Consider the following 19,956-nt stretch of genomic DNA (forward strand, 5'->3'; position numbering starts at 1 on the left):
ATGGCCTTCTGTGAGTGTTCAGAAGACTTTGAGGAAGAAAAACATGCTTCAGTCTCACACACTAGGCAGCCTGGGCTGTACACTCTCTGCCATACTCCACTGAATAGCATTACATTAAATAGCAATGTAGAGAAGTTATAGAGGAGTGCAGAGAAGTTTTTTAGAACATACATCTTCCCAATTTGTGTTTAAATTTTGCATTACCTTTTCACCAATATACCCAGACATTTTTTTTACTCAATGTTAAACAGCTAAATCAAAACAGGAAACATTGTTTAATTTTACTGTTATGCTGGGGTTTATTATTTAAAGTTCTGTATGCATCAGAGAGAAAGTGAACATTAATTGTCAAAAAAACATTAATAAATGACACTACAGTTAATTTTTTAAGATGTTTGTTATGCTCACCAAGGCTGTGTTTATTAAATAAAAAAGACAGTAAAAACAATTGTATTGCAAAATATCATTACATATAAATATTTTCTATTTTAATATATTTTAAAATTTAATTTATTCCTCTGCCGGAAAAACTGAATTTTCAGAGGTGATTACGTTCAGTGTCAGATGATGCTTAAGTAACATTTTTTTGTTAACATTATTTAAAAAATGTTGTGCTGCTTAACGTTTTTGTGGCAACCATGATAAGGTTTTATAGAACAGATGTTCAAAAGAACACAATTTATTTACAAATATTTTGTAACATTAGAAATGTCAGATTTTTTAAAAATCAGTTTAATGAACCCTTTTCAATAAAAGCATGAATTTATTTCATTAACAAAAACAAAGAAAACAGAACTGATCCTAAACTTTGAACAGTATTGTATGTTGTCACTGTAGCAATTTAAGGTATATTTATTTATCTTATTTAGTTTTCTAAAAAATTAAGTGACCCATAATCAATAGATGTATTAAACAGGTCTCTGCTGGAACATTTTGAATGAAATGGTGATTTTGATAGCTCTTCTTTTGTCTGGCCATGAAGGGAAAGTCTGGCACAGCTGCACAGAGTTCTCTCTCAAGCTGGCTTTAAACAAGGCAACAACAACAGTGATGAGAGGAAGTTCCTAATTTTAACCTAGAACATAATGTTAAAGGAGCCATACACTTTTTTCCGTCAAATGTTATTCAAAGTTTTGTATAGGTATCACAATAATTTAGTTTTGTATGACTACACTCTCCCTTATCCCTTAGATCAAGTAACAATATTCTTGCTACTACAGATATGATATATAAATTATTGATCTCCTGAAGTGGACAACTTTACGTTTTAAAATTCCTAGTATTACAGTGCCATTAAAGACAACCCGGGTGTTCATGGTTTCTTGGAACTATATAGTGATACATGGTAAAGCATGCAAAACATTAGGCAGTGTGAGAAGAGAACAGAAGAGGAGGTGTCAAAGAATCAGAAGAGACAGGAGTGAAAAGAGGGAATGTGGGGAACGACAGATGCATGAGCATTAAAGGAAGCGCAAAGGTCTAATGAGCCAGCTGTTTCATGGCCTAAGAGAATCATTCATTCAGGGAGTGTTTTGTTCTTCATTGGACAACAGGCCTACTTCATAATGAATAACTAACCAAACGATAGGCTACTATGTGTCTCATTGCATGTTTTAGAATGTGATTGAGAGTTTTACTGCTGACTGTAAAATCCAACCTTCAACAAAAAGTTAAATTCAGTATGTTTTATTGTAGATCTCTGAACTGTTGTGATATAATATATATTTGGTTCAAATTGATGTAGGAAAAAAAAAATGTAATAGATAAATTTGGCAAATTTATAAGAGTAATAGAAACAAAAAAATTATAATATATGACCCTCTTTATATTAAGTGGCCTTACCTACTATGTAATTACATTTAAATTAATTATTTGGTACAATGTAGTTATTGTGTACATACATGTTTTTACATTGTACTTATATTTTAAAAAAATACCTGCATGTAATTACATCTGTAATTAATTTCAGTAATTAAATTAATAATTACACTGTTGACCCATCGCTTACACCATAAACCACTCTTAAACCTACCCACACCACCAAACCTGTATCTAACCTAACCGTATCCCACCTCAATAGCAGCAGAAGTGTTTTGCATTGCAATATGAACACAATAATTGCATTGTACTTATTTTTGATGTAAGTATATAGAAGTTAAGGCCACCTAAAATAAAGTAGGACCATAATATCATTCATAAATCTGTTCTGCTCAAATATATTAAAAGAAGCACCTATTTGAGAAAAAGCAACAATGACGATCAAAAGAAAAGAAAACAGCCACAAAATTGAATTAGTGCTTGTTGCTAATGGCACAATATCTGAAAACAAATTTTGCTGAACTGGTTATGTGATTTTCCTCCACCAATATAATTTGTATTCGTTCAGCTTCAGACAGAACATGAAAGATACTCTAAACCAGATACTCTCTCATTCTCTGTAAAGGCTCTGAGGATAGTCTCCATGAGCTCACTCATACACACAGGGTGCACTGACCCTTGAAGGAAAGATCACCGAGTGATGTCCAGCATGGGCACACTCAACTGAGTGACCCTCCAGGACACACACACATATTCCCTGAAACATTCTCACAATACATTGAGAAGAGAAGAGAAGAGAAGAGAAGAGAAGAGAAGAGAAGAGAAGAGAAGAGAAGAGAAGAGAAGAGAAGAGAAGAGAAGAGAATTTCTCATCCAGTAGGATGCTGGCTGATTGATTGATTGATTGATTGATTGATTTGGTTTTCCTATGTGGTGATCCACTAACAGTAAAATGGCTTGGTGTTTTAGCAAGTAAGAGGGCGGGAGGGATGCATGAGAGAGTGCGTGTGAATGGAAGGGAGGAGGTGTGGGAGGACTCTACTTGAAGGGCCTGATGATGTCATCTGAACCCGAGCATCAGGCTGGTGTTGTGTTGCCCCTTCAAGGCCTGGGAAAATGCTCCTCAGAGTACGACAGCGTCTGTGTGTGAGTGTGTGTGTGTGTGTTAGGTCATGTGTTTGTTAGAGTGTGTGTGACTGCACTAAGGGAAAACAAAGCCTGAACAAAGAAACAATGCCATTCAATGTATTCCCTGAAAACAAGAGAGGGAGAGAGAGAGGGGAAGAGAAAGGAACGTGGGAAGGATGGAAAGGGAAAATGAGGCACGGATGGGTGTTTATTGAGATGTTGAGAGCTGGTTGTTCTTTCATACAGATGTTGGTTTATTATTAAATGCTCCAAAAAATTGATACCAGACCAAAATGTTTGGGAGGACTTCATGAAATGTGAAATAATGAGCGAGTCTGTATTTCACAGGGTTTCACGTGTGAAACAGGGGGGGGGGGGGTCTGAGCTTTCCGGATGTAGACATGATATTAACCAGCCGTGTTATACCATAAAGAGAGCTTGGGTATGTGTGTGTGTTAGGACCTTCTGCGAAGCCTTTCTCCTTAATGTCTCAGCTGCGTGTAGGAGAACATCTGGAGAACGTATGGGCCTCCTCTGTTAGGCCTGATTTTTCCCTCTTTCTTACTGTCAATCTTTTTCTCTTTCCGATGATCACTCCACTTCAATCCCTCTCTTACTGCTTTTTATCAGACAACAGAAACACCAATTAAAATAATAAACATATATCTAGTTTAAACACACACAGAAATGATAATTGACATCAAAGCTGACTTTGATATGATGATGTATAATGTGAAATGTTCCTGAGTCAACAACATTGTTGTTATTGGCACAACATTTTTAACTAGTTAGACTTTAGGTTTAGGTTTGGATAGTCTTAGAGGTTTGAATACTTTCATCAACATTTTATGATCTGTTTTTAAAGGTGAAGTTAGTAATTTCTTTGATATTATAGTCACCGAAAGGAATTCCAAAAATAATGGGAAAAAACTGCATAGAGCCTTTTGTGGAATGGCTTACTTGTAGTCGCCTCTGTATATAGCTGTATTTTATATTTCAATATTGAAAAAAATACACATCATCACCTATAAAATAACACTTAAAACAGAAAAAACTAACAAAATACAAATTATTCACCACAGAAATTTATTATATGTATGCATCAATGTATAGGCCCAAATTATTCAGCAATTATGTTTAAGCCAACTTCTAATGCGCTTCACGGTCCTAGTTTTATGTATGCCAAATAAACAGAAATTATAGTGATTTTAAACTCTATCTTAGGCAGTCTGTTGCCTTTTTGGTCTTTTACTGAAACGGTATTTAATATGAACTTATAAAAACAGTAATGACTGACTCTGCAGTTGAAGTTGACCTTTTCAGTGTTTATAACAATCCATCAAGTTATCTGCAATGTCCCATGTTCTCTCTTTTCAAAGGCCTCTGAACTTTGATCCCTCCCCATTAACTCTGCATTATCCCAGATGAATATTCTAATATACCGATATGAGTTCAAACCCTCTCACTTTATGTTCAATCAGAGGAATGCTTTTCAAAACATCACTCCCTGCCAAACTGAAAATGGAAGCCAGTCAGCCATGAAAAATAAAGAATGCAGGAAAGAGAGCGAGTATGTGACCAAGAGATGCAGAATGGAAGAAAAACACAAGAAGAATTATGAAGGTATTTTTTTCCTTTTTGTTTTTACACCCAGAATTCCAAGGATCCTGCAAGTTTGCTAACTACACTACTGGGAAACAACTTACTGGCAAATACTGGCACTTTGCTACAAAAAATCAAAAAACCATTATTTTTGGCCTACTCCAAAGAATTCTTAAAGACGCTGAATAAAGAACACAGTAAACATGCAAAGGCCAATTTATGGTTCTACATTCTTTGTGTGTACTTTCTCACTTGCATGTAACTTTACAATTATGTTTATCAATATAGCAGACATTATTAGCCAAAGTGACTAATGAGGAACAGCACAAGCAATGTATCATATCAAGTCAATATTATTTGTGTAGCGCTTTTAACAATGCAAATTGTGTCAAAGCAGCTTTATATCAGCTTTACAGTATTTAGACGGGGAAATAGCTTGTCGAAATAGCACCATTCTCCTCTGGCCAGACAAAATAAGCAGTTTAAATCTAGGCTAAAGCATATGACCCAACAATATTCACTACACTGAAACACCAAGTTTCAAGTGTAAGATATTGCAGCTAAAGCAGAAATGTTATGCAGGAATGCAAACATTGGCACTATAGTTCAAAAGTTTGAGTTTGCTAAGATTTTGAAATGTTTTTGAAGACTCTTATGCTCACGAAGCATGCATTTATTAGATCAAAAACACAACAAAACAAGGGTAACACTTTATTTTTCGATAGTCCACTTTAGACATTATACTAACAGTAACTCTGCAACTACATGTCAACTAGCAGTCATTAGAGTATTAGTAGACTGTCTGATTAATATCATCTAACGCTTTCTTTTGATGGGTCCACAACACACAACATACTGACTATGAGAAACTTTGCAAGTATATGTCAATTTATTCTACTAACCCTAAACCTACCCTAACAGTCTACTTTGAGAGTTAGTAGACATGTAGCTGCAAATGAATGAGAATAAGCTGACATGTAGTTGACATGTAGTTACAAAGTTATTTATACTTAGTAGAATGTCTAAAGTGGACTATCAAAATAAAGTGTAACCAAAATAAGTTATTTTGAATATATATGAAAAAACTAATTACTTTACAATTTAAAAGGTGTTTACAATTTAAAATAAGTGTCTCTATTTGAAAATATTTTAAAGTGTAATTCAGTGCTGTAAATAATAAAGCTGACTGTACAGCAGCCGTTTCTCTAATCTTTCCTTCAGAAATCAATCTAACATGCTGATTAGGAGCTCAAGAAACATTTCTTATTATCAGTGTGGAAACGATGTGTTTTTGTGGAAACTGTGATGCTTTTGTTTCAGGATTCTTTTGATGAACAGAAAGTTCAACCAAACATCAAACATCTCAGCATTTAGCCATTCTAATACATGAATATGTTTTTTCAATATTGCAATCATTATATTACATGTTATATTCATTATAACAGCCCCATAGTGCAATATACGACAATATGCATTGCACATGCCACATACTAATTGCTACTCCACGCCTTGATATTCTGCAAAGTCTGTTTAGTCTGTTTCCCAGGTTCTCCTAGCTCTCTGGCTGCTGTTGCTTCCCCACAGCAGGTTTATTTAGAGGAGGTCTTTCTAGCAGGTTTAATAACCTTCTGAAGCCCTTTCCCAACCATGAGTGTTCTGAGGATTTTTCACTGGATGTGTGTGTGTAATTGAGAGCAGACGATGAGGGGCCTGTGGCCTCTGCGTGTTTCCACAGTGATGTCAGCTCTGGCGGTCTGTGGGCGATGGGGAAATGTGCGGCAAAGCGGAATGTCTGAGAGGACGCACTCTCGCTGTAAGGTTGTATTGTTTCCTATATCTTCTATTATATCTCCCACTGTCTCAGTGGAACCCCAACAAGTTCATCTCTGACACATTTTTTTAGTTTTATCTCTACCTTACACTGTTTAAAAAGAAAATGCAGAGTAGACTATTACACAACAATTGACAGTTGTTTGGAAAGAGCATCTTGTCAAATTAAGGGCAATTACTGTATGTTTGACTGCCATGAGGCTGTAAATCAACTACTGTTAGGATATTTGTGTTCCACATACTTCACTGTAATACAAGATATTATTCCACTATGCACAAGTGGGATTAGTGAAGAAAATTAATACAGGCAAGCTATTGGTATTCCCTTAATGTGACAAACCCCCTCAACTAAGCAGAGTGGAGAAGACCTTAAGGGGAACAAATAAACACTGTCTTAATTACTCTCTCTCTTGTTTTCGCTCTGTGATTTTTAAATTTAAATATCTCATTAGGCTCTCTGTAGACTGCAGAGCTCAAACTGTAACAGGCATTTAATGCACACACACACACACAGACAACATAACAGATGAACACGTGCATCCAGACATGAACACGCTCCCACAGCGTGCAGCACATATCATCTTCCATTACTGCCCTGACCCATTTCACCATCCTCTGGATCATTTGCATGAGAGGATGCAGGAGATAAATGCCAAAATCAACATTAGTTATAGCTGTCATCATCTAGCAGCCAAAACAGCTGCAGCTTTGAACGGCACTGCTGTGGCTTCAAACACAGGACCCTTTAAAGCACTACTTTATAGAGACTAAAGGCCATGCTGTTTATAGACCACACATAACCAGTACAATGACCTCTGCAGAGGATTACATGAACTAATGCATGGTTATTAAAATGTGGAGTGATGTTTTGTTAGTGATAAAAACATGGGGTGTATCGTGTGTGTCTATTTGTGTGCATGCAAGACTGTTCTCACTTTTAAATAGGAGAGGTGGATAAAGAAAAAATCTTTATTGATCTATTAAGCTCTAATCTGATTGGCTGAATTTTCCCAACCACTACATGCAGGCAGGTTTTTTTTTATTACTCAACCATTCAGAAGCAAAGTTATAATAGCCAGGTAATGTTTGATCAATCAAAGGATTTGACCAAGTTTGCCAGGTTAGTGGTATGAAATCTTTGACTTAAAAAAAAAAAAAGTTACTCAGAATTTGGTTTGATGCACTTAGTAGCAAGTTAACTGTTAGACATCCATAAGCATCACAATATAATCACTAGCTACTTTATTAGGTATATCTTGTTAATACCCGGTTGATACCCTACTTTGTGGCATAGATTGTTCTGGAATCATTCCTCAGGGATTTTGGTCCATATTGTGGGGAAGTCATGGCCTAATGGTTAGAGAATCAGACTCGTAATCCAAAGGTTGCGGGTTCGAGTCTCGGGCCGGCAGGGATTGTAGGTGGGGGGAGTGAATGTCCAGCGCTCTCTCCACCCTCAATACCACGACTGAGGTGCCCTTGAGCAAGGCACCGAACCCCCAACTGCTCCCCGGGCGCCGCAGCATAAATGGCTGCCCACTGCTCCGGGTGTGTGTTCACGGTGTGTGTGTGTTCACTGCTGTGTGTGTGCACGTTGGATGGGTTAAATGCAGAGCACGAATTCCGAGTATGGGTCACCATACTTGGAAGTATGTCACTTCACTTCACATGACAAATATCATGCAGTTACTGCAGATTTTGGCTGCACATCCATGATGTAAATCTTTTATTCCACTTATATCCCACATCCCAAAAGTGTTCAGTTGGTTTGAGATCTGGTGACTGTGGAGGCCATTCGAGTACTGAACTGAACTTGTTTGAGATGGCTTTGTGACATGGCACATAATCCTGCTTGAATTAACATCACAAGATATGTTCTTTTTTTTCACCAAATCGACCCTTCGCAGGGAGCTTGATTGACAGGAAATCTGACCAATCATTTCACTGAATGCACCATTTTGTCCGACAAACAAACCAAACAGTAGAGCAGATTAACATGGGTGGACTTAAACTTGAAAAAGTGTGTGTGCTGACGTCTTTCCACAGATGAAATTTGGGATGTTCATTCATGTTTATTTCGTGCTTTAAGTAAATATGAAAAGATGATCGGTTCACATGCCTCTTGAACTGAGGTGCTACAGCAATCTGTCACAAAACATTAAAGAGGCACAAAATAGTATTTATTGTTTGAATTTCTTAAAAATTAAGAAAATTTGAAAGATAAGACTTTGTTTCATACCAGAAGTAACTTGTACTGTCATGTCTGTTGGCACGTTGTCAGAGTCCTCTTTGCTCGACAATGTATTTTTCACTCAACAATAACTAAGGGGTGAGAGGGGGTCTTTGCAAAGGGTCAACGCTGACCCTACCATCCGAATACCGTAGTAGAAATCGAAGCACATCAGACCAAGGCAAACATTGTCCAATTTTGGTGAGCCTGTATAAATTTGATCTGCTGTTGCCTCTCTATCAGCTTGAACCAGAGCCAGAATCACTCATGGAGACTACTTTTTTTTTTTTCCATGCTGGCCAATTATTGTGGGATAAATTTTCTTAAGCAAAGCAAAACAAACTGTGATTGATCACTTTACATGTCAATAAGACAGACTTTTCTTGTTATCTAAGTGGCCAGTTCTTGGACAGAATAAGCTGCAAAGGTCTATGCGAGACTAGTAGACAGAGCGCCAACACATCCTTTCGGCCGGCATCAAAGAACTAGTGATGACAAAAGCTGACTGTGTTGTCGCCTCACGTCGGCTGCATCTGAGCCAAAAAGGAGCACTTGAACACACCGCAAAGACTGCAGGCAATAGTCAACTAGCAAATACGTTCTACTTTTGTGAGAGGAAATTATTGTCTATACCAGCAAGTGGCAACAGTCTATATTCATCATTCAAATGGGGAAACTGAAACTAGTACTGCAGATATACACTCATTGGCCACCTTATTAGCTACACAACTCACAACTGAGACAGCAGCTCAATGCATTTTGGCATGTAGACATGGTCAAGACAATCTGCTGAAGATCAAACAGGGCATTAGAATGGGGAAGAAAGGTGATTTAAGTGACTTTGAATATGGCATGGCTGTAGGTGCCAGACAGGCTGGACCGAGTATTTCAGAAACTGCTGATCTATTGGGATTTTAACCCACAATCATCTTTAGGGTTTACAGAGAATGGTCTGAAAAAGAGAAAATATGCAGATGAGTGGCAGTTTAGTGTGTGAAAATACCTTATTGATACCAGAGGCCAGAGGAGAATGGCCAGACTGTTTCAAGCTGATAGAAAGGCAACAGTAACACTCGTTACAACCAAGGTATGCAGAAGAACATCTACACACAACACGTCGAACCTTCAAGCAGATGGGCTACAGAAGCAGAAGATGACTTGTGCCACTCCTGTGGCTACTATTCAAACAAGCTCACCAAAATTGGACAACAGAAGATTGGAAAAAGGTGGCTTCATTTGATGAGCCTCAATTTCTGCTGCAACATTCAAATAGTAAGGTCAGAACTTGGAGTAAACAACATGAAAGCATGGATACATCCTGCCTTGTATTAACAGTTCAGGCTGCTGCTGGTGTAATGGTGTGGGGGATATTTTCTTAGTACCAACCTTAGTACCAACTGATCGTTTAAACACCACAGTCTACCTGAGTATTGTTGGTGAGTATGTCCATCCATTTATTACAACAGTGTACCCATCTTGTGATGGATACTTCCAGCAGGATAATGTGCCATGTCACAAAGCTCAAATCATCTTAAACTGGTTCACTAGTCCACAGTCACCAGATCTCAATCCAATAGAGCACATTTGGGATGTCGTGGAACTGGAGATTTGCATCATGGATGTGCAGCCGACAAAACTGCAGCAATTATATATTCTCATGTCAATATTGTTCAAAATCCCTGAGGAATGTTTCCAGCACCTTGTTAAATCTATATGCCATAAAGAATTGGGGCATTTCTGAAGGCAACAGGGGGTGAATTGTGTAGATCGGTTCTCTGCTTTCTTCATTCCAGACAGATATGTCGTTTTGTGCATTGGAATTCTCAGGTGAGGTTAAGATGTAAAATTAGAACAACCTCTGTGCACACTTTTGACTTTGTTGTTTGCTTGCTTGCTTTCCCTACTCTTCATGGGCACCGTTCACAAAGCTGAACAGCCAGTCAGATTAATCTGTCTCACTGACTGCCCGATGCTGATTCAACTTGCTCAATCGGGCAAAAAGCCACCAATGAGTTCCAACATGTGGTGACACTGCATATGTGGAACACACCACAAAAGTTGAAAGATGCTCAACAACGGCCCGACATTGGACAACAGCGAACCGTCAACTTGGTATGTCAGGGCCTTTATATGTACTAAGACATCAGCAATTATTAGTGCTGCTGTATCTGGTATTACACTGTACTGAAAGGCTTGAGAAGGAGTTTATAACTGTGGACAATCCTCCTGGTCTAATATTTAAGACGTCAAATGGTTAGCAGACCCACACTGAGAAGGTTTAACAATGGTTTAGTCTGATACTAATTCATAGCTAATCTTTCTTCTGCACCACTACAGCTCACGTTGAGAAACACTATGTCTTACAACAGCACAATGACAAGTCAACAAGAACGTATGTGAAAGAATGTATACTAATATATAGCTGGAAATTACTCGTCCAGTTGTGCTTGTTGACTATTTGTATCTTTGCTATCATAGCTGGGACAGAAAGAATCTCTGAGACAGAAAAAAGCAGATTACAGTAAGAATGAATGAATTGCAGAAATGACCACCTCATGTCAAAGTACCATAAGTGATGTGTTATTTTCCATAAGAAGCAACATATTAACCATAAAAGAAGGAATTTTATAGTACAGCAGAATGCTAAAATAAGAAACAGCATGTTATGCTGCAGGAAGTGACATTATAGGGACAGAAGAGCAGGTTACTTATCTAAATGGCCTCCATCAGGACAGCTCTTTACTTAAAAGGACGGGTAATTTAAAACATTAGAATGAGAATTAGAACAGGATGAGAGGAGAAAAGGCAAAACCCAAAGGCTAAATGTTCAATTGAGCCCACAGAGGAGGGAGGGAGAGGGACAAGATTTCCAATCCTCTTTGATGTGAATTCTTTAACTGAGGTCTGCTCAGCGACCGCTAGACAGCAGCTTAGAATTACATTCTTTATAGTCGCTCTACTTCGGATGGTCAAGGTAATTTTGAGCCACTTGGCCTGCTTTGATCCTCCATGCCTCCTTCACAGATCCTAAGAATCTGGGGTCTGACTGATTTCATCAATACCGACTGAAGCGCAGAGCTGGATATCAGAGCACGTGCTCATCTGCAATGAGCTGCCATGCCAGCTGACAGCCAGCGCTGTTGAAAGCACTTCCTTATGCTGACAGTCAGTCGCAGTGACTAGCTACTAATAGGTTGAACATTTCATTCTCTCCTCTGTGCTTTCTGTTTTCTCTTTCGTGCTTTTGAGGTTCTTTTCTCATCGCTGAGCTGCAGTAAACGCAAGTAAATAATGACAAGTGCTTACACGACAACAGCTAAGCGAAAAAAGTGGAACATCCTCAGTTGGTAAGATTATTTATAAGGCAATTACTTGGTTGGCAGTTTTCTGGAAACCCAGTTTTAAACATATCAAAAACCTATTGTTCTTGTTAGAATTATTCATTTACGAAGTGCATCAGTTTTTAAACTAGAGACTAAAGTATATATTTTTGTGTTTATGCACAAATGCATCATTTTTATTCCCCTTTATTTTTAAATACAAAGTACAAGAGAGGTTGTTCACTTGTTGTGTTGGAGTAAATTGAACATATTCTGAATCAATCCTAGAGATTAAAGAAATATTCCATGTTCAATGCAAATTAAGCTGAATTTCAAGTCGTTTGGGTTAAAGACATTTTTAACATACTTCCGACCCCAGACTTTAGTGTGTATTCATAGGTGCCATGACAACATAACATCTAAAAACCTAAATGATCATAAAAATGATAAGAACTAAATTTATAGCTCAAATAACGCAGTTTTTTAAAAAGAAAAATCTATGGAAGTGCATTTATAAAAATTATAAGATACACATTTCCTCCATATATCCCTCATTCACTAACTTAACCTAGACAATTCCTTCGATGAGAAAACAAATTATGAAGAAAACTCCTAACACCCATATACCATGTAAGCATACTAATGACAGTGGTCCGTGGTTCCCACAGTTTTCCATTTTACAGAGAGAGAGACAGTAATGGAGAGCGAGTGAGACAGGGAGAGACAGGAATGTTCCCAGCCTCCCATGCAGAGAATAGGGCAAGAAGAAAAGAAACGCTTTAAACTTCCACACAAACATGCAAGAAATCTGAAAAGAATTTGCGCATCTCCTCTGGGTGGCATTTGCTCATCGGCTAATGAAACTCTGCCGTGCGCTGCTCAGTGCTATGGAGTGCAGCCCTAATGCTAATTAATTGATTCCTAACAAAACTGCATGGCAATTACAACATTTCTGCAGAGCAGCGCTCCGGCGGCGGCATGTACAACATTAATAGCATAACCTTCATTTGAAGAGAAAGAACAATTTGAGATGTCTCAAAACAGCTTCTGCTCATTAAAGGGAAATCTGTTGAGTCTTCATTAAGGAATTTCTTCCCACCTTTTCCCTCGTTCACCGGAAAGCTGACGGAAACAGCGAAGAAAGAGTGCTTTAATTCCCTGAAGTAGCCTGTAAGTGAAAAGCTCCAAAGACATTTGTTTTAAGTTGTAAATGGTCAAGCATTCAATATTATTCTTTATTTTATATGAAAAGGGCGAAACTTTAAAGGCTGTTTTTATGCTAATGCAAAGCTTAATTGGCATTAGCAAAATTGCTGTGGCATGCTGAGGGCCTGTGAGATTAGCTAGAGAGAAAGAGTGAGATAAAACCTTCAAAAGGCCTATTTCAGAGGAATTATGGGTTTCCTTTGAACATCTTCCAAGATTTAAATACATTAAAAGCCTGTTGGCATACATGTAAATTAAGCAGTACCAAAGCGTTCCAAAGAATTCATGCCGGATAATGCCAAGGGTGGGAGGACAAATAAGAAAGGGCCTGATCACAGGGGAAGTGAAGCCAGCGATCCCTCCACTGCCTGGAATCCCTCTCAGCTCATTCATTCTTCCTCCCGTTGTCCATCGCTCTTTCTCTCTCCTTGTCTGTCCTCAGGCCAAGTGGCTTAAGAGATGAAAAGGCAGCAGAGTGGTGAGCGATCCCAGAGAGACAGATTCATCTGAACCCACAGCTCAATGACAGAGTATCACAAACACACACATACACACACTATCAGACACAAAAGTCCATTTAACACCACTCAGTCAAGAGCAGTCACAGCAAGCCTTGCAGTGAGAGTTCAAAACATGTACACACACACACAATTAAAGGAAGTCGTCAAGAATCTGTTGTGAGTTACCTGTTCTGAAGCTGATTGACGTATTATTGCAATTTAAAATAACAGTTTTCTATTTTAATATACTTTATTACTCCAGTCTTCGGTATCACACAATCCTTCAGAAATCAATGTAATCAATGACCTGTAATGTTTTTTTCAGGATTCTTTGATAAATAAAAAGAACATTGTTTATTCAAAATATTAATTTTGTGTTACAATATACACTGCTATTCAAAAGTCAGTAAATTTTTTCTTTCTTTTTTTAAGAAATTAATACTTTTATTCAGCAAGAATGTGCTAATTGGATAAAAGCGTGAGCATAAGAGACTAATGTTAAAAAACATAAAAAATTTACTGATCCCAAAATTTTGAACGGCAGTGTATGTTAACAATTTACAGCCAAAATGTTTTCTATCACAGATACCTGGGTAAACTCTCTGGCCAATTCGGTATAAATCCATTGCAAGTGTTCAGCTTCTTTTTTTTTTTTTTTTCTTTAAGAATAAATCATTTTAAGGTCCTTGAGTCAAAAACCAATGAAACGTGACAAGCAGTGTGCAATAAAATAGTCTATTGCTATAATTTAGACATTTGGATGCTAGAAAAAGTTAAAGTTTTAAATCTCTCTAATCACACAGAAAGAGACACACACATATGCATTGTGCTTCTGTAAAAAACAAAGACCCAGTGCCTTTAACAGCTAGAAATACTCCTGATGTGAGGAATGACATCCTCAGCTCGTGACCTCTATCAGAGCCCTGAAAGGAATAGCATGCATTTTACGTCCCTGTGCTAGCAGTTACCTCACCATACCACTTCAACGCTAATTTCACCAGGACAACAACAAACAGATACCTACATAAGAGGAAGAGAGAAAACACTCTTTTGGTGAGTCATTAGCAATACTGCAAACATACAAACACTAACAAACACCCAGCCTCATTCTCACACATACACACTGATATACAAATACATGCTACTGATGACATCTGAGTTCTGGAGTTTTGTAAATGTGTGTTCTTACACAAGGTTCCTATACATACACGAGTCAAAATCTTTGCTTCATTTCCAGACTTGCTTGAATCCATCAGATGAACAGTGATTGGAAAGACTCTGACACCTCAAGCAGGCCACAGCACTTAATATAAAGTTAAGAAGATTTAGATCAAAAGCTTAGCAAGGAGAAAAAAAAATGAAAGGACAACTCAAATGAAAAACATTGCCTTTGCAGTTTTTAAGCTGCATGAGTTTCTCGGCCGATGTAAGACTCTGTTGTTCTTCATATCCTCTGAGACATGAAAGAGAAGATTGTCCAGTAGCCAGCGCCACATTAAATTCTGCTCCTTCTGACCATGCAGCCAGCCGAGAGAAAGTCTGGCAGATTCATAGATGTGCTATGAGAGTGGCCCATTACAGCTGTCAAAGTGGGGGATTTGTATAATATTAATTATTTTGGCTTATGATGATAGGCCTGTGTGGACTGAAGCCTTGTTGTTTGACTCGTGTCAAAGCGAGGACAAAGAGGACTGTGAATCTGCTTTCTTTTAAGACTTAATCAAAAAGCATTCTATGAACTTCATCTTTTTCTCTTCTCTTTGTTCAGGACACTCGTTTTCACATTAATTATTTTTTTCCCTCTCCAAAGTACTCTTTAAAAACAGCTGGAGTGCTTTAAGATGTTCTCAGCCACCTAGTGAGTATGTCACAGCTAATTGGTGAGCTCTTGCTGATATTTTATCGTCAGCAAAACAAGCATCAAACAAAATCAAATCAAAAAAGAGAAAAGCAAACATAAAGCAGCAAGCTGAAATTGTGGGGTATGTAGAAGGGAGAGCAGCGGTATGGGGACTCAGCCGGTGCTTGCAGGTGGCTAATGGCTAAAGCAGTCTGGAGTCATATTGATACCGTGTGCAAATGACAGCTAAGTTAATTAGCCCATGCCGAGCTTTTACGCTCAGCCAAAACATTTAGCACAGTAAGGTGAATACCCATAGGAAAAAATTGTTGCTCAGTGTTTGCTTTTCCTAAGCTCAGGAGACTTAGATGAAATTCTCATATCTCTCATTTTAGTATCTACAGCATTTCAGATGTTTCTCCTAAAATTCCTTAGGAGAAATAGAAGTAGACACAAATAAGACATGAGAAATATTTGGAAAAAAAATAGTAAAAACTGAGAATGTGGTGGAAGAAACATAGAATATCTCTTTATTGTATTGCTGCAATCTCTATCAAGTCTCCATTATACGAATCTTATTGCTCAATCACAGTGGTTGCTCTTTCTAACCTCAGGAGACTGTGATTCTCATGTATTTCTCATTTTAGTCTCAACAGTGTCTCAGATGTTTCTCCTAAAAATCCTTAGGAGAAATAAAAATAGACACAACTGAGAAATGAGAAAGTTCTGAAAGAAAGGAATCCAAAATGACAATGGGAGAGAAACGTGTGAGAAACATGGAGGATCTCTTTATTGTCTTGTTATAATCTCTTTCAAGACTTCATTATAAAAATGTTTTACTGCTCAGAGGTTGCTTTTTTATTGCAATGGGGTTTTTCACCTTTAATGGTGGTCGGGACAGTAGGAGAAGAGACAGGAAACAATTGTACAGGTGAGAATTGAACAGGAGCATGAAAGTACCTTTAGCTGGGATTTGAACCCTTGCTGTATGAGACGCAGTTGTGCCTTCACATCGATGCTGCCCACAAGGCAATGGCTCTGACAGAGATTACTCTACGCTCAGGATACTAAGGGGCGATTCTCTTATATGTCTCATTGAGATATCAGCTTTGTCTTAAGATGTCTTCAGTTTTATTTTAGGAGAAACATTACTAATATTGTAAATACTAAAACTATAATTTAAATAGCATTAAACATTTCAGAATATCAAGGGTTACTAGTTTAAATGTTTAAATGTATCTTCAATGTCCAGTAAAAGGACTTACATGCAGTGTTGGGGGTAATGCATTACAAGTAACACGAGTTACGTAATAATATTACTTTTTTCAAGTAACTAGTAAAAACAGATTTAGTATTCATCAAAATGAATTAAAACAGTGAAATGCAAACTCAGAATATGATGCAAACCTGCAATAATTAAATATGTTAAACAACACAAATGTATCTAATCCCATTTTATTAACCAATGTCATTGCTAGTGACCTTAGATGATCCAGTTCAACCATACTAAAAAGCAAAAATGACTTTAGATAAACTAACAATTGTGCTTCATTTGTTTTGTTTTTTATTGCTGAAGAGTGTTGAACCTTCTTCTCCTGTGTTCTACTGTACAGACGGGAATTTACTTTTCATTCAATACCTTTTTGTTATTTTAACAAATGTAACACTAGTGTACCGGTGTTTTTTTGTTGTTGTTGTTGTTGTTTTTTGCTTTGTTTAGCATTAAAATTTTGTTTTGTACAGCCCATTCTTGCATGTATGTAAATATATGTTATGGTTTCCTCTGTTAAATCATTGTGCAATAAACACTGTCTAAAATATGACAATGCATGTATTGTCTCTGGTTGAAATGGTGTGGATAAATGACATTGAAGCTAACCAGAGGGACGAAAAATAAATAAAACAGATCTCTTTAACATTTCAAATGTTTCTCCTAGACAGAAACGAGGATATCTAAGATTGAATGGAAGCGTTTGCTTCAGTCTCCTGCTTCTCAAACTTGTCTCCTGAAACAAAAAACTCTAACACTCTCACAATGGTCTCCTTTAAAGCTTTAAAAGAGGTCTCAACACTGTGTTCAGATATTTCTCCTTCGCTAAAAACTCTGGATCTCTCACATTTGTCTCTTTTAAAGCTTTAGAAGAGATCTCAACATCACACACTGTGCTCAGATTTTTCTCCTTAGCTAAAGACTGGTGGTCTCACATTTGTCTGCAATAAACATGTATTGTAGTTTACATGTAGTTTAGAAGAGATCTCAACAACATCACACACTGTGCTCAGATTTTTCTCCTCTAAATTTCAGAAGTGATCTCAAGAACTTGTGTGCACCAAGTCAGATGCCTCAATATGAGCTCAAACATTTCTACATTTCAAACATTTCATATAATGTGTATTAATAATCCAATTATTTAATTAATAATCAAGACTTAGTCATAAACCATGTATGTGCCGCAAAGAAAGCTCCAGGGTTACATTTTCTGTAAATCAGTTTTGATTAAGGCATCTGGTACATTACTATTTCCAACAACAATTTATGTGCCTAAGTACAAACATTGTCCTGTAAAAAGTAACGTTATCCTTATTTCTGCATAATGCCTCTCTCAATATATCCTTTAACTCTAAATTTATGATTTTTCCCCCTTTATTTAGTGACTTTCAAGTACTTGACTTGATGCAGACTTTGTACAGTTGTTGAGATCTCTTTACATGAGACAAATATGAGACCCCCAGATTATTAGAGAAAAATCTAAGCACAGTGTGTGATGTTGTTGAGATATCTTCTAAAACTTTAAAGGAGACAAATATGAGACCACCAGAGTCTTAGATTAGGAGAAATATCTGAGCACAGTGCATGAATGTTGTTGATATCTCTTTTAAAGCTTTAAAGGAGACCATTGTGAGAGTATTAGATTTTTTGTCTCAGGAGACAAGTTTGACAAGCAGGAGACTCAAGCTAAAATCTCCATTCAATCTTAAAGTAACCTCATTCATGTCTAGGAGAAATATTTGAGACATTAAAGAGACCTCACTTCTGATTTTCTTTCCTATGGTATTTTCCTTTGATTTGGATGGACTGTACATGGTTCTCATCAAATCCCAGTTTGTCAAATCTCACATTTGAAGAATGTCAAAACAAAGTGTTAATTAAATTATAGTAAATAATTTTTATTTATTTGACAAGTTAAATTGTGTCCAATCCTATAAGGCTTTCATTCATTTTTGAAACACAAATACATACAAAAAAGTATTTGCAAGACTGCAGTCCCTTCATTTAAGGTCCAATTAACTAAAACTGACAACTCATTGATATGATGAACAGATTACATTTGGCATTTATTCATACATCAACGTTGATCAACGCATATACATTGATCACATAAAATATGGTAACCGGAATCAATGAGGTATCGTTCTTGTGCATCAATACAGTTGTACTCTGAATAATGTGCCTCAACCAATGTTTATAAATGAATAAAAGCCTAAATTAAAATTGGTTGATCATGGGATAGAAATATCTCATAAAATATCTTAGTGTTTCTATGGATGAACTAAAGTCATACAGGTTTAAAATGACATAAAGGTGAGTAAATGACCATTTTCATTTCTGGGTGAATTAACCTTATAAAAAGTATTGAAGTCTTAGGAGCCTGGTACTGAAAGAAAATAAATAATGTGCTGCCAAGCATGCAGACATTTAAAAACAAATAATCTGAATCTATAATGACTTGAAAACATGCCATTAGAGGAGAAATCAGTCCCTCTTTCTTGGTTCTAGTCATGAGTCTTGCAGCAGCATTTTAACTGAAAGCCTGACATATTTATGAAATTTACACATGACATATTCCTTGAATACAGGCCTATTACATGTTTTAGTACATTGGTGAGATTTTGCCCTGTTGATATAATTTGTTGAACTGATATTCAATTCTCTGTAGCAAAATATTTTGTATTAATAGACAAAAAACTAACATCCTACAAATAACATTATTCTCAATTTATAACAATATCTCATTGTCACAGATTGAGCCAGAGTATGGAGAGTGTGCAGATATAGTGAGAGCTGACAGGTGCTGGTGATCAGTGACGAGGAGATTGTGATCAGGTGGGTGTCGTGACTGGGCTGATGACTGTGATGGATCCCTGACAATACGCCCCCCTCTGGAAGGCACGTCCCCGCGCCATACAACTTCCAGTGGGGGGAGGCCGTCTGTCTCCTGTTGTCACCTGGTCCTTGGAGGCCTCCAGGGCAGCGCCCATTCTGGGACCCATGGCGGGTCAGTGGACTCAGGAGGCCATGGCGGAGCAGAGGATTCAGGAGGCCATGGCGGGACCGCCTCCAAGACCGCGGCCCCAGCCCCTGCCTCTACAGCAGGATCCCTACTACCCCCCCAAAAAGGCGTTCAGGAGGCGCAGGCACAGCATAGCGCTTTCGAGGGACCGGCACTGGCTTAGAAGGAGCAGCGACTGGCAGGCTTGCCA

The 19,956-nt window shown here is 37.6% G+C and overlaps 1 protein-coding gene across 1 annotated transcript in view; it reads right to left on the reverse strand.

The window, feature by feature from the left end:
• The window catches only part of LOC306870082 (protein naked cuticle homolog 1-like), a gene marked incomplete at its 5' end in the record, with an annotated part of 62,489 nt that extends 42,743 nt beyond the window's left edge, over positions 1-19,746 (reverse strand). Inside the window, one exon of the mRNA XM_079417141.1 lies at positions 19,702-19,746. Within this exon, the coding sequence (XP_079273267.1) occupies positions 19,702-19,746 (45 nt within the window). The remainder of the gene's footprint in view (positions 1-19,701) is intronic.
• Positions 19,747-19,956: the final 210 nt, after the last annotated feature.

The sequence above is a fragment of the Barbus barbus genome, assembly GCF_936440315.1.
Source record: "Barbus barbus genome assembly, chromosome: 1".
NCBI lineage: Eukaryota > Metazoa > Chordata > Actinopteri > Cypriniformes > Cyprinidae > Barbus > Barbus barbus.